This window comes from Cololabis saira, chromosome 18 (assembly GCF_033807715.1).
Source record: "Cololabis saira isolate AMF1-May2022 chromosome 18, fColSai1.1, whole genome shotgun sequence".
Lineage (NCBI taxonomy): Eukaryota > Metazoa > Chordata > Actinopteri > Beloniformes > Belonidae > Cololabis > Cololabis saira.
In genome coordinates, this window is record NC_084604.1 from 20,875,866 (window position 1) to 20,888,406 (window position 12,541).

At 38.8% G+C, this 12,541-nt stretch overlaps 1 protein-coding gene across 1 annotated transcript; it reads right to left on the reverse strand.

Annotated features, from left to right (window-relative positions):
- Positions 1 to 515: 515 nt before the first annotated feature.
- Positions 516 to 9,497, reverse strand: rhag (Rh associated glycoprotein). Its single transcript, XM_061707450.1, has 10 exons — positions 9,221 to 9,497; positions 4,837 to 5,020; positions 4,501 to 4,651; positions 4,236 to 4,383; positions 3,862 to 4,028; positions 3,631 to 3,768; positions 2,789 to 2,910; positions 2,630 to 2,700; positions 2,435 to 2,508; positions 516 to 2,117 (listed from the first exon to the last, which is right to left on the reverse strand). The coding sequence occupies exons 1-10, from the start codon at positions 9,390 to 9,392 to the stop codon at positions 2,043 to 2,045; spliced, it is 1,302 nt and encodes a 433-aa protein (XP_061563434.1). The 5' UTR covers positions 9,393 to 9,497; the 3' UTR covers positions 516 to 2,042.
- Between the last annotated feature and the right edge of the window lie 3,044 nt (positions 9,498 to 12,541).

Consider the following 12,541-nt stretch of genomic DNA (forward strand, 5'->3'; position numbering starts at 1 on the left):
TATATTACACAGCCCTAAAGAGAATTAGTTCAGAGTCACATCAAAGGAAATAAATCTGAAGTGTGAGTGTTGGCTTGCCATGTCTGAGGTGTGGACAAACAATTACAAATATTAATAGTAGTGGTAGTATCCATTGTACACAAGGGACTATAGTATTTCTGTTGTGTAACATTTCTATGATATCAGCATTAGAGCTATGTCGTTATCTCCCTTTCATGTAGTATCTCCAAAGTAGTTTAGTTCTAGATTGAAATCTTAACAGTTTAACAGTGTTTTCTGAGTGATTCTGTTATAACATCTTTTTTAGAAATTGAGAACTTTTTTCCCAAACCACAGATGTTCAACTCTGTCAATAGACTGTCCACTGATATACATAGCTCTGACACTCACCAATCACTTGTAACAAAACAGCAGCAGATTACAATTAAATGAGGTGAAAAATAGCGTTATTTCTTCTATAATTATTGTTGGTGATGTTGTTGCAACACTGTCAAAAAGTACCACATAAACAGCAGTATTGTACAAAAACATTTATTATGACAGTATTGGTATATTATACAAACAGGAGCACATGTCCTCTGTATAAAAATACAAAAATCTTGATGCTTGTCAGTGTTCTGAGCATCATAAATCATGTGGAAAAACCTGAATACGTTTGATTAAGTCTATTTGTAGTCAGTTTCATCTAGCTCTCTGTCCTATATTTGACAATAAACACATTAATAACCTCTTATTCAATTCAATGAAATTCAATTTTATCTATATAGCCTCTATTACAATACAAATTGTCTCTAGGTGCTTTTCAGAGATTCAGAACATGACAACCTGAGCATTTAGCACCTAAGAGGGAATGTGAGTTCTTACCTTGCAATATTCAACTGAGTTTTTTTTTCTTGCTGAAAACAAAAAAATACTGAAACTGAATCAAACAGAAAAAATGGATGCAACACAGGATGACTGATGCACATAATAGAGTGATAAAACAGTCCCTGTTGATTTATTCAAATCATCTTTGAAAAAGTATTCAGTACCAGGAGCATTTTCTTAGCCTTGATGAAACTGACCATGTCAATGTGTCTAAGAGCTAAAACTGTATGTACATGTAAAAATACATTTGTTAAAAAGTAGAAAAACGCAACAAAACGTATCTTGCCCAGTGACAGGCAGTCTTTCACTAATTTATACAGATGTCCTCAGAAAGACTCTGGGGAGTATCAAATGATACGTCACATACAAGTTTATTAGTTACAGGAGCATTATGCAACCATCTCTGCCCATGTTTGAGTCTCGACGCTGCTTTTTCACACGTTGGACTCCTCGCACAAGGACTGGACTTCAGTGAGGTAAAGCGAGACAGCAGATCCAACCCCAGTTTACCGCCTCTTTTTGACCCAAGTTTGAGCAGATGTGGTTAGCTCAGGAGTAAGAAAAAGTATGAAGAAAAATACACGCCAAAGTAATATCTTATACATACTTGTATACTTTGTTATTATATAGAATGACATAAAGAAAAGCTTATAAAGACAGCTGTGTTTCAGCAGTAAAGGTATAGCACTTTGTTTTGTGTAATGGTTCATTAATGTATTTAGATAAATAATCAACATTTTAAGTATAAAAAGAAAACGCTGTTTTATTCTTTTTTCATTATATTTGTAAATTGGATAAACCAAACTCTATGCTTATTATGATAACATACCTTTTTTTTTTAGAGTGGCATGTGTAATTCTTTTCAGTGGCCTACTTAATTGTAAATTAAAGCTGCACTAAGATTTGAGATATTTTTATGCACAAAACAGGTTAAAAAGGTTGACAGTGTTTGTAAATAGTGTGTGTGTGTGTGTGTGTGTGTGTGTGTGTGTGTGTGTGTGTGTGTGTGTGTGTGTGTGTGTGTGTGTGTGTGTGTGTGTGTGTGTGTGTGTGTGTGTGTGTGTTTGTGTGTGTGTTTGTGTGTTCAAGAATGATACGAATTAACAACTAAAGTTGTTGCCAAAAGAAAATTTCTCACATCTTCATTCATAGCTAAGTGGATGACACGTATGTCTTTAAGCTTCTGCTTTGTTCTTTGAGTGATCTGCAGCAGCCAAGCATTCCTCGTGCTCTTCCTCCTCCTCAGGAACCTGGAGAACAGAAAGGACTTATCATCTGTCTGCAGTATAATAGAACAGACCTAAATGAAATGAGCGTGCACCATACAAAGAGATTATGAACTGGTAATCATGATTATACTGATCCCATGTCGCTTATCTTAACAACAAGTTGTTGGTCATCTGAACAAGTCTTCTCTTATCAGATGACTTGTCCTTATATTATCTTATCAGCTTATTAAATTGATATGATCCTCAAACAACCAACTTAATTCCTTAGCCGCAAAATCTCCTCACTTGTGATACCTGACAGCCAAAGACTGGTGTTTATGACAAATAGGATTTCTTACCTCCCAGTAAATAGAGTCGTCAAAGCAGTTCTTGTCTGGAGGCTGTCCCCAGAATGGCAACTTCATTATAAAACCTTTGAGGAGGGAAATTCATTGTTTGAACACTCAGATGATATGAAGGCATTTTCTATTTAGAGATCAAGTCTGTCTGATTTTCACTATTATGAGTTTGGTTCTAGTTTGCTCTCCACCCACCTGTTAGAGCACCTCCGATCAACGCGAACCCGAGGGATGAAGCCAAGGCGGCGGCTTGCATGATTGCGGAGCTGAAATTTAAACAGAGCATCAAATTACGCCAAGGAAACAATACTATTGTAGCTTTATACTTTATGTGTAATTATATGTATAATTTACCCTTCTTTCTTGCCCAGAGCCACAGCCACGATGCCAGCCAGCCCGCCGAGGATGCCAGGCATACCATGCAGATTGTGAACTCCACAGGTGTCCTGGATGCCCAGGCTGGATGCCAGGATGGGCTACAGCGGAGGGAACAAGTCACACTCTTTACATTTACAACACTTGAAGAGTTGAAGTAGTCATTTCTGCTTAAAATGATTAGTCATCTGTGATGGACTGGCATCCCTTCCAGGCTATAGCCCCCATCTTTCGAATTAAACAAGATAGGCTCCAACAGAACTCTGTGACCCTGAATGGGATGAAGCGCTGATGGATGGATGGATGGATGGATGGATGGATGGATGGATGGATGGATGGATGGATGGATGGATGGATGGATGGATGGATGGATGGATGGATGGATGGATGGATGGATGGCAAATGTGTCATATTATTTTCTTTCCATATGTGGAAATTGAATAAAGAGGCTTCCAAGTACTAAATTGGATGTAGCACTGTTGTGTTAGATTTGGTAAAGTTGGTGTTTAAATTCTTCAGAATGGCCTCAGCAACAATCAGTATCATTGAGTTACTGTTATTCACACTATTTAACACATTTTCTTCATCACAATTGAAAATGTGAGTTTTGGTAGTCACGGAGTTTTGTAAATCTCACTTCCTCTTAATTGTTTTTATTCCACTTATGGACCTGCTACAGAGATTATTTGTGGTTTTCTTTTAGGGGACAATGATCAACCAGGCTGAAATGTACACTTAGCATCCAGAAGTTTATTTCTTATGTGTAAAGGATGACAAAAATATAAAAATTCTATAATTCTGTGATTTTTTTTCCAACTCACCGAGAGGAACTTGAATCCCACGGTAGAGATGATGCCAGCTATTAGTCCAATCAACATGGCCCCGAATGGCTCGATGCTCATGTCAGCGCACGTTCCCACAGCAACGCCACCAGCCAAAGTGGCATTCTGAATGTGCACCTATGTAACATAAAGATGATTTAAAAAAAGAGTATTTCTCAAAATTTGTCATTTGCTTTGAGATTGTGGATATTAAAGTAAAAGGTGCCTGACCATGTCCAGTTTTCCTTTGTGCTCCACGAGGCTGGAGATGGCATATGCAGAAAGCACGCAGGTAGCCAGGGAGAGGTAGGTGTTGACCACTGCGTTGAGCTGAGACTGGCCCGGATCGGCAATAGCTGAGTTAAAACTGGGCCAGAACATCCACAGGAAGACAGTTCCTGCAGAAGAAGTTTAAACACTTGAGGCAAACGACCAGTTAGGAGCTGAATGTCTATTTGTGTCCACTAGGTGGCAGAAGTCGTGCATGTAGAGGAGACTACCCAGGACATCCCTTATTTAAGAAACTGCAGCTTATCTGAGAGTTCAAAAGTACAAGGAGTCAAAACCGACCAGTCTGTTGGTGTGTTAAAATGCTTGACTCTTACCAATCATAGCAAACATATCAGAATGATAAACAGAGCCGTCATTCTCATGTCCGTTTCTCAAACTAGGTCGGTAAAGTACTCGAGCCACCGCCAAGCCAAAGTAGGCGCCGTAAGCATGGATGATCATCGACGCTCCAACATCGTTGGCCTGTTACAGACAAGTTGACACAGGAGAATATCAGTGCAGTCGTCCTCAGTGTTTAATGCAAGCCTCTTTTCGGTGCAGGAACTTTATTCACATGTGCGTTTATCATTCTCAACTCACCTTCAGAACATTTGCCACCAGATGCTCATTGATGCCGAAGAAGGTGATCTCAAGAAGGGTCATGATGAGGAGCTGCACAGGGCTGGTTTTACCCAGAACAGCACCAAAGGAGATCAGGACGGTAGCTGTGCTGAAGTCTGCGTTGATCATTCTGTGGGAGGAGGAGAAGAGGTCAACCAGGGAAATGGATAAAAACTGCACCTGTCTGTTGTTTCCACTTTGCTGGAGCCTCTATGAAGATGGCTCATCTTATGACATTTATGCTGAAATCTTTAGCCTATCTCTGAAAATCTAAGTTTATTAGTTTTGATGTACATAATGCTGAAAAAGACATACTTGAAGATGTTGATTTTGATCTTGCCATCATCCATGTGCCAAAGGCCCTGCATGAGGAGGCCCCACTGCAGGCCGAAGGCAGCCAGCAGCAGGTTGAGGCCCACGCTGCTGAAGCCGTATTTCTTGAGGAATGTCATCAGGAAACCAAAGCCGATGAAGATCATGACGTGGACATCCTGAAACACTATATGATGGGTGAGGAGAAAGGAGATCAGTTGTAGTGCTGTTCAACGAGGACACAAAACTAAATGAAATGATTTCAAATGAAATGTTGCTTTCAAGGAGATACAAATTCTTAGCCACTACTGTGCTGCTGATGGCGGTATCCTTTTGACTTTGAAGTTCCAATGACTTATTGAGAAGTTACTGGACTTAACTGAGGTCCTTTCACTCAAGAGGATCTGTCTATTATGACCCATTTAATTGAATCACGCTATGAATGGCATTTTGCAAATCAACAGCCCCTGCTCTTCCTATTAACTTTGTGGCTTGTTTTCTACTAAGTGCATCTGAACAAGTTTAGACTCTCAGGGAAAGGGACCGTTTGTTGGAGCCTTATCTCTCGGTGACAGCTGCTGCACTGACAAAGACATCAGGGTGTTCAGTTATACTGGGTAATATTCCCATGTTCTGTTATTCATACATGGCGTTTTCAATTTTTCTGAATATTAAGAGCATGCAAACTGCAGATTTTGCAGAGTTAAGGATTGCAAGCTTTAGTGGGGGATCTGCAAGGAATTGGGTGCTCCCTCTAACGGTCATCGTGACAGGAAGTGAAACTCTTGTTTCCAAAAAGCCTTTAAGCTTGATATGATGAGCTTCTCATGTGAAAAATGTATCAAGGTGGAGGGATGCAGGCTGGGAAACAATAGGCTTCATTTCCTTACTTCTTGAGTATATAATTTATATAGCACCTATTGTCTAGCTGGGTTGCAGCTGCAGAGGAGTATGTTACAATTTAAGAAATATGTTTGTTAGTGTTCTTTATGTTGAGGTTTGCACGGTTCAAAGACTGGAAACAAAGGTAAACAGTCTGCTTTACATTATTTACGAGTAAAGATTTGTGCCTATGAGCTATTCAGAGAGCTTTAAGTAACGTATAGAGTTGAGTTTAGGACCAGAGACAGAAAAACAGGTTTGCTGCATGATGGTGGCAGCCACGTATACCAAGAAAGAGGATTTAGAATTCATTGTTCTTTGTTGGACTATTTTCTTTGGAGTTATAATCTACAAAACTTTCATATTCAATTCATGCTATAAGTTGGAAAAAAAATTAAAGGGCAATATTGGAACATAAATTCACACAAATGCCTAAAATGGACTCTGTTTTGCTGAAAAATATTTACTTTTTTTTGTTGTTGTTTGATTATTTATTTTTTTCTAGTTATAGTGTCTAATTTCTGTCCATGTCAATCGCTGTAACCAGACAGTTCAACACCTACATTTTTCTGGTCTCAGGTTTGCTTTTATTCTAATTACATGGCTCTTCATGTCCACTGATGCCCTCCTCTGAGCCTGCCCAACATCTGACCCGGCCCCGTTCCTCCTTCTGCAGAAGGGAAGTTATTGAAAAAATCGAAACTGCATAGAGTGTACTGTACGTGCAATCTTATATGTACTGCATACAGGTCTGACGGTAATAGAAAGTATGCTCATGTAAAAGCGTAAAGTGGCACCATGGATATTTTTCCAGATGTTGCACATCATGCCAGTGTTTTTCTGCATACTGCAGATTGTTTAGTCATTTTGTATCTAACATACTGCAAACTGTAAATTTTGACAAAATCATCATGTAGTAATACTGCAGTAGTAGTAGTGCAGTTTGAGGTTTCAAAAATGGTTGAAGTGTGACAGCATGACATCTTGACTCTGATATAAAATATGTAAAATGTTCATTTTTAAGGGCTGTCCAAGAGTAATAATGAGAACAGAGATGTAAAAATGTTTTTTTTTAAATGCTAATGTGAATACCCACAATACAGTCTCTATCTATCTATCTCTATCTAGACTTGTTAAAGCAATGACAAATAAAACTAGTTGCAATAAGACTTTATGAGGAGAATTGTCTCTACTTTAAGGGTTTGTGCTTCTTTTTTTAATTTCATCAAATGTTATGATTAAAGAGGTATATGGCCCCTTAGAGAGGCCCATTCTTGTTATCTATCTGTTTTCACTGTTATGTTTATCTAAACTTAACTAATCCTCGCCCAGCCGCGTGATCTCATTAGACTGGAACCAACCACCAAACTCATAGAATGAAAGCAGATTCACCAAAAAGTTGGACTATTCCTTTAAAACAAAAAACAAAACAAAAAAACTGGCATCCCATTATGTGTTATCTATTGTTTTTCGAAATTTTTATTTCATGAAATTTTGTTTACTTTTTAACAGTTACTTTTTTAACACAAATGTAAATGCTCTAAAACAGACACCAATGCACTTGAGCTGCGTGCAGCACCAAGCTTCCTTACGCTGTTTACTTCAGATCTTATTTCCATAATACACACACACACACACACACACACACACACACACACACACACACACACACACACACACACACACACACACACACACACACGCGCGCGCACACGCACACAAAAAAACCTGTTTAAAATGCGGCAGCACAATTTGAATATAGAAGGAGTCAGCATTTATACTAAAATGTCTGTAATTGCCAAAAATAATCCTTTTTTATGTTTTGGCCGATTTATATTGTAACTTCTTAAACTGATTTAAATACCCTATTTAGATTGAACAACATGATCCAACATCTGCTTTTATACTTGTCCACCAAGCACAGTGTGTGTTAGTCAGTAGTGAGTTATCTGTAAAAACTTGTTTTCGATTGAAGTTGCTCTTCAACCCTTTCTCTGAATTGTAGCCTGATTCTGCTTTCATTGTAGTAGGGTCACATAGTGAGAAGCAGTTTGGCAGATGACGATGAAATACAGTTGGAAAGCAGCCACTGTGACTGGCACCACGCCCAGATGTTGGGTAACGCACTATCTTCTGAAGAACTGGGCGAGCCAAGACAGAGGAGAATCCCCACAGGAGCTTCTGAGATATGTAGCACTAAAATATGAATCACTATTGATCTATTTCAAATAGCAAGAAATCACCTCACCTTTGATGTCATCATTTTGCACATTGTTACCTTGTAAGCATGAAAATAGAAACTTGTTGCATCACAGCCGACAACCAAAATGTTCTTCTGTCAGACATAGTTTGGTACATATTAACACATTTTCTGCAAAAACATACATTTAAGAGTTGTTACTCAATAAAAAAATATCCTAATTATTAGTTTTGCTTTGATATAATGAGCATTGATACTGTGAAGGGCACCTGGTAAGTGTATCGTTGCACACAGCTGCAGTTTACTTAGCCTTGTCTGGGCACTTTTTAGAATTGGAACTGTTGGAAATGTCATACATTTTTACATCTGGAGAGTAATCTTTTACACATTCATATATTCTTTCATGAGTTATTTCATTTTATTAACACGTCCCTTTTATGTAGAAAAACCCATCTTTAAACAGGATTCCAACTTTGAGTAGAATCTTAGCTTTTATGGATAATACAAAAAAGTTATCAACCCAGGAAATTCTGTGGAACGCTTGCTTTTCAGAGAATGTAATTACAGCTAAAATGTTGTATCTGAAGTAAATGATATTCATAGTTTTGAGACTGAACTAATCTTTGAGGCTCACACCCGCTCCACCCACCCAACCATGAGCAGACATCTGTACACGACAACAGCAGTCAATAGCTGAAACTTTCCAAATGTAGATAAAAAGTTCAGAAGCAAAGGACAGATGACTGTGAAACTTCTCAATTCTTTCTGAATATACCAAAGAAACACATTAAATATGATTCTTCTGCATGCTACAAAAAGCTGCATTTTTCTGTTCCAGCGATCATATGACTGCCCTTTATTACTCCAGTTCGACACAGTAATGTAAATCACATGTGATCCCCCGTATGGTTAACATTCTCCCCTGCAGGATCCTCTTGACTCCACAGCTGCATGTGTTTCACTTACAGCAACCTCATGACTCCCTTTATTGCACTCAGCAGACCTAAACAAATTCTTCTATTTATATTGGCAAGTAATGGGAAAATGAAGCCCTTAAGGCAGGTTTATATCTGTGAAAGAGGCTTGCCATTATCAGCTCATGCAAACTCTTTTGTTTTTGAAAAAAAGATCAAAAGTTTTGTTATCTGCATGTGAACACCAGTCACCCCGTGGCAGCAAAGCAGCACAGCTATTGCAGATAGTAGCTCAAGTTTAAAAAAAATCTGTTAATACAACTAACTCTTATGAAGTAGTGTGGTGACCAAGAGTGAGCATCCCTCAGCATGCAGCAATAGGTAGACTTACTGGGGTAGAGCTCCATAGGACTGGTTGCATTATGGTTGGCGTTGTGGTGATCACCATGGTGTATCCCATCATCATAGGTCACAAACACTGCAAACAGGACGATGGTGATAATCTCCAAAGTCAAGGCCACCAAAGGGAACTTCAGTCTCATGCTGGTGGCATATGCTGGCATCCTGAGACCAACTCTGGTTATCTCTCAGCGGCAGTGCTGAACGTCTGTCCTTCTATATCTGCTGTTTTTTTTTTAGAGGTTGTGCGGTGTGAAGGGAGGGAAGAAAGTAGCGTCTGGTTTTAAACTGCTGCAGGTTTCATTGTGACCAATGACAGTTCAGAAGACTGGGGCATCAGTGGTGAACACCCCCCCTCATGTACTTTGCTCACAAGGGATGGGTTTCCTCTGTGCACTTGTAGAGGGGACAAAGCAAAAGGCAAACATAACATAACGGGTGAGAGGGCGGACATGAGAGAAGGACTTAATGACTGCCCTTTCCAACTCATTTTTCACTGTCAAAGTTATTTTTGACTTAACTCCTGACAGAGCCTTCAGTGTCTTGAAATAAAATAGAAAATTCATTACAAAAAGAAATGCGTAATTATTGTTTACAACTATATATATAAATATCTCCCCCACTATTACAATGTGGTTTGAATTTGTGTCTTTATTTGCTTGGCTGCACATTGTTCCTCTTTTTTAGTGTTACCTTGATATTTAAGGATTTTGCAGGTTTTGACTTTTGCACCTGCAGTTTCTGTTACTTTGCTTAGATAAAAACAATGACGCACTGAAAATAATATTCTGTCACAGCTCATATGTTCAAAGCATCTATGGCTGAAATGATAGAAACATGATCCACAAAATGTCAAGTCGCATAAATGTATGTAGCATTGATGGTTATGTTAACAGTGGTGCTTTACATTCAAGTAAAACTTATACTGAATACAGCTATAATATAACAATGAAATATATGTAGACGAAGAAGAAATGTAAAATCAGAATAAAAAACAATGAACATGAGAAGAGTACTAAACTGCAGCTAATACTCTATCGCTTCCTCAAACCTTTACAATCCAGCAATAAAATCTCCCAAATCAACTTTAGAGTAGACAGGGTTCACAGGGTAGACTAAACTAGAGCAACATGAGATGCTTAACAACAACTTAATGAGAGGAAATAAAAGTGTGTATACATTTTTCCAATTCTTTGGAAGGGAGACGAGACCTCACTTTAGCTGGAATAATCTAAATTTAACAACTACAGTAATCAAAATGTGTCTGCCGTGGTAAAAAGGCTTATTCAGATAATCTGAGATATTTCATCAATGTACATGATTTGTACAAAACAAGGTAATTTCAATGTTGTGGGTCAAGTGATCCTAGAGTACAACTAATCAACATGATCAAGTGGGACATTTACAAATCCACTGATTTAATGCAAGGACATGTTTGAAAACAAGATCCCTGCATGAAGAATACAGGACTCTGTTACAGACAATAACGAGTGCTTCACATTTTTCTTTAAATTAGATTAGATTCAGCTGCACATCATTTTACTCCATACATATTTTAATGTACTGTAGGAAGAATCCTTTTCTGGTTCGGGTTGCAGGGCATCTGCGTATTCAGAGAGGCCTTTTCTAGCTACCTCATCTGACCGAGTGATCCCACATTAGCTGAAATATCTCTCCAGCATGTCTCGAGTCTTCCTTTGGGCCTTTTTCCAGCAGTTAAACATGCTTGTAACACCTCCCCAGGAAGGCATAACGTTACTGTTTGGGATGCTTCCTGGCCAAGCCTTGGCAGCTCATGATCATTTTGTAATTGTAATTTATTTATTTCAAAACAGGGACAGTGCCCAATAAGACATAAATCTTGTACAAGAGGTTATACATTGTGCCAGGTTGTAGCAGCTTTCTATTTTCCACCTGTAGAAGAAAAAGAAAAAACTAAGTAAAAGAGCAGAACAAAGCAAAGAAACGATAGATAAAATAGATAAATAGAAACATGGAAGCAGATTCAACAGAACTGGGGATCTATCAGATGTTGGCACCTAAGATTTAAAGCTAGGCTGCCCCCCCAACACACACACACAACACACTTCATAAATGTATACACGCTTGTCTTGACAGTAACCAACGCTTGGCAAGATGTGAGAATGTGTGGGGACTTCTACATCAAATAATGTCTGTTGGCAGAGTATTCCATTGAGTCATTGCAATACATGAGAATGATGACTTCCCAAATGCAGTTTTGCGTTGGGGTCCACGACACTCACCCCTTGTAACGGATCTTGTTGTTCGTGTTGACTTCTCAGAGCAGAGAGTAGCACATTTTTTCAAGGGGGGAGCTGCACCATTATGGATAATTTTAAAAAGTAAGCAGACATTTGAGTGCTTTATCAGATTCTCAAAGTTTAAAATTTTATATTTGTTGAATATATGACAGTGATGGTAGAAACGTGGTTTTTTATCACGGATTTTTAGGGCACCTTTGTATAATGATTCAATTGGTTTTAGAACTGTTTTATTTGACTGAGACCAGCTTGTAATACAATATAAAAAATGCGGTATAATCATAGTATTCAGATACATGCTGGAGGCCTCAACTGTGAGGCCCATGCCTTTTTATTCCGACCAAAATGTGACATACCCAAAATGTGACGTACCCAAAATGTGACGTACCCAACCCCTATTGCCCTCTTGCCTGTTTGCTCAAAGAAGAGCAAACAGGCAAGGGTACACCTCGGACAGGTCACCAACCCACACATTTAATTGTATAAAACAGTTCTTTCAAATTCAAATACGTATTAATTGGCATTAGTGCTCTAAGACTTTAAAATTATCCTTATAAAAGCAGATAATGTGAGTTATTTCAAGTTTCCACCACTGAATCAAGGCATTTCAGCCTCACTGCAGCTCTGCTAGTCATTTAACGTTGATTTAACAAACCCTGCCCACACACACACACACACACACACACACACACACACACACACACACACACACACACACACACACACACACACACACACACACACACACATGCGCACTCGCACGCACACACACACTGAGATATCTTTGTGGACTGTGTTAACCGTGTACAACTTTTTTATCATCTACCGCTTGCTGCTCTGGAATGTAACTACATACAGTAAACTTGCTAAGTGCTCTGCTGAACCTACCGGGATTTAAATCTGATGTTGGAACAGTCAACAGGCCGCCAAATAACCTGAAGCTGCAAGGAAAAGATTATGGTCTTTAGAGGTTCCCGAGCCACTGTCCTTACTGTATTCATAAAGGCTGAAGTTAGCACAAAGCCTTTAAA

Coding starts and splice junctions, on each gene's coding strand:
- rhag (XM_061707450.1), bottom strand. CDS start 9,392: ATGCCAGCATATGCCACCAGCATGAGACTGAAGTTCCCTTTGGTGGCC. Junction 3,769..3,861: donor ACAAAGGAAAACTGGACATG/GTCAGGCACCTT, acceptor TATGTTACATAG/GTGCACATTCAGAATGCCAC. Junction 2,701..2,788: donor GCTCTGGGCAAGAAAGAAGG/GTAAATTATACA, acceptor TTTAAATTTCAG/CTCCGCAATCATGCAAGCCG.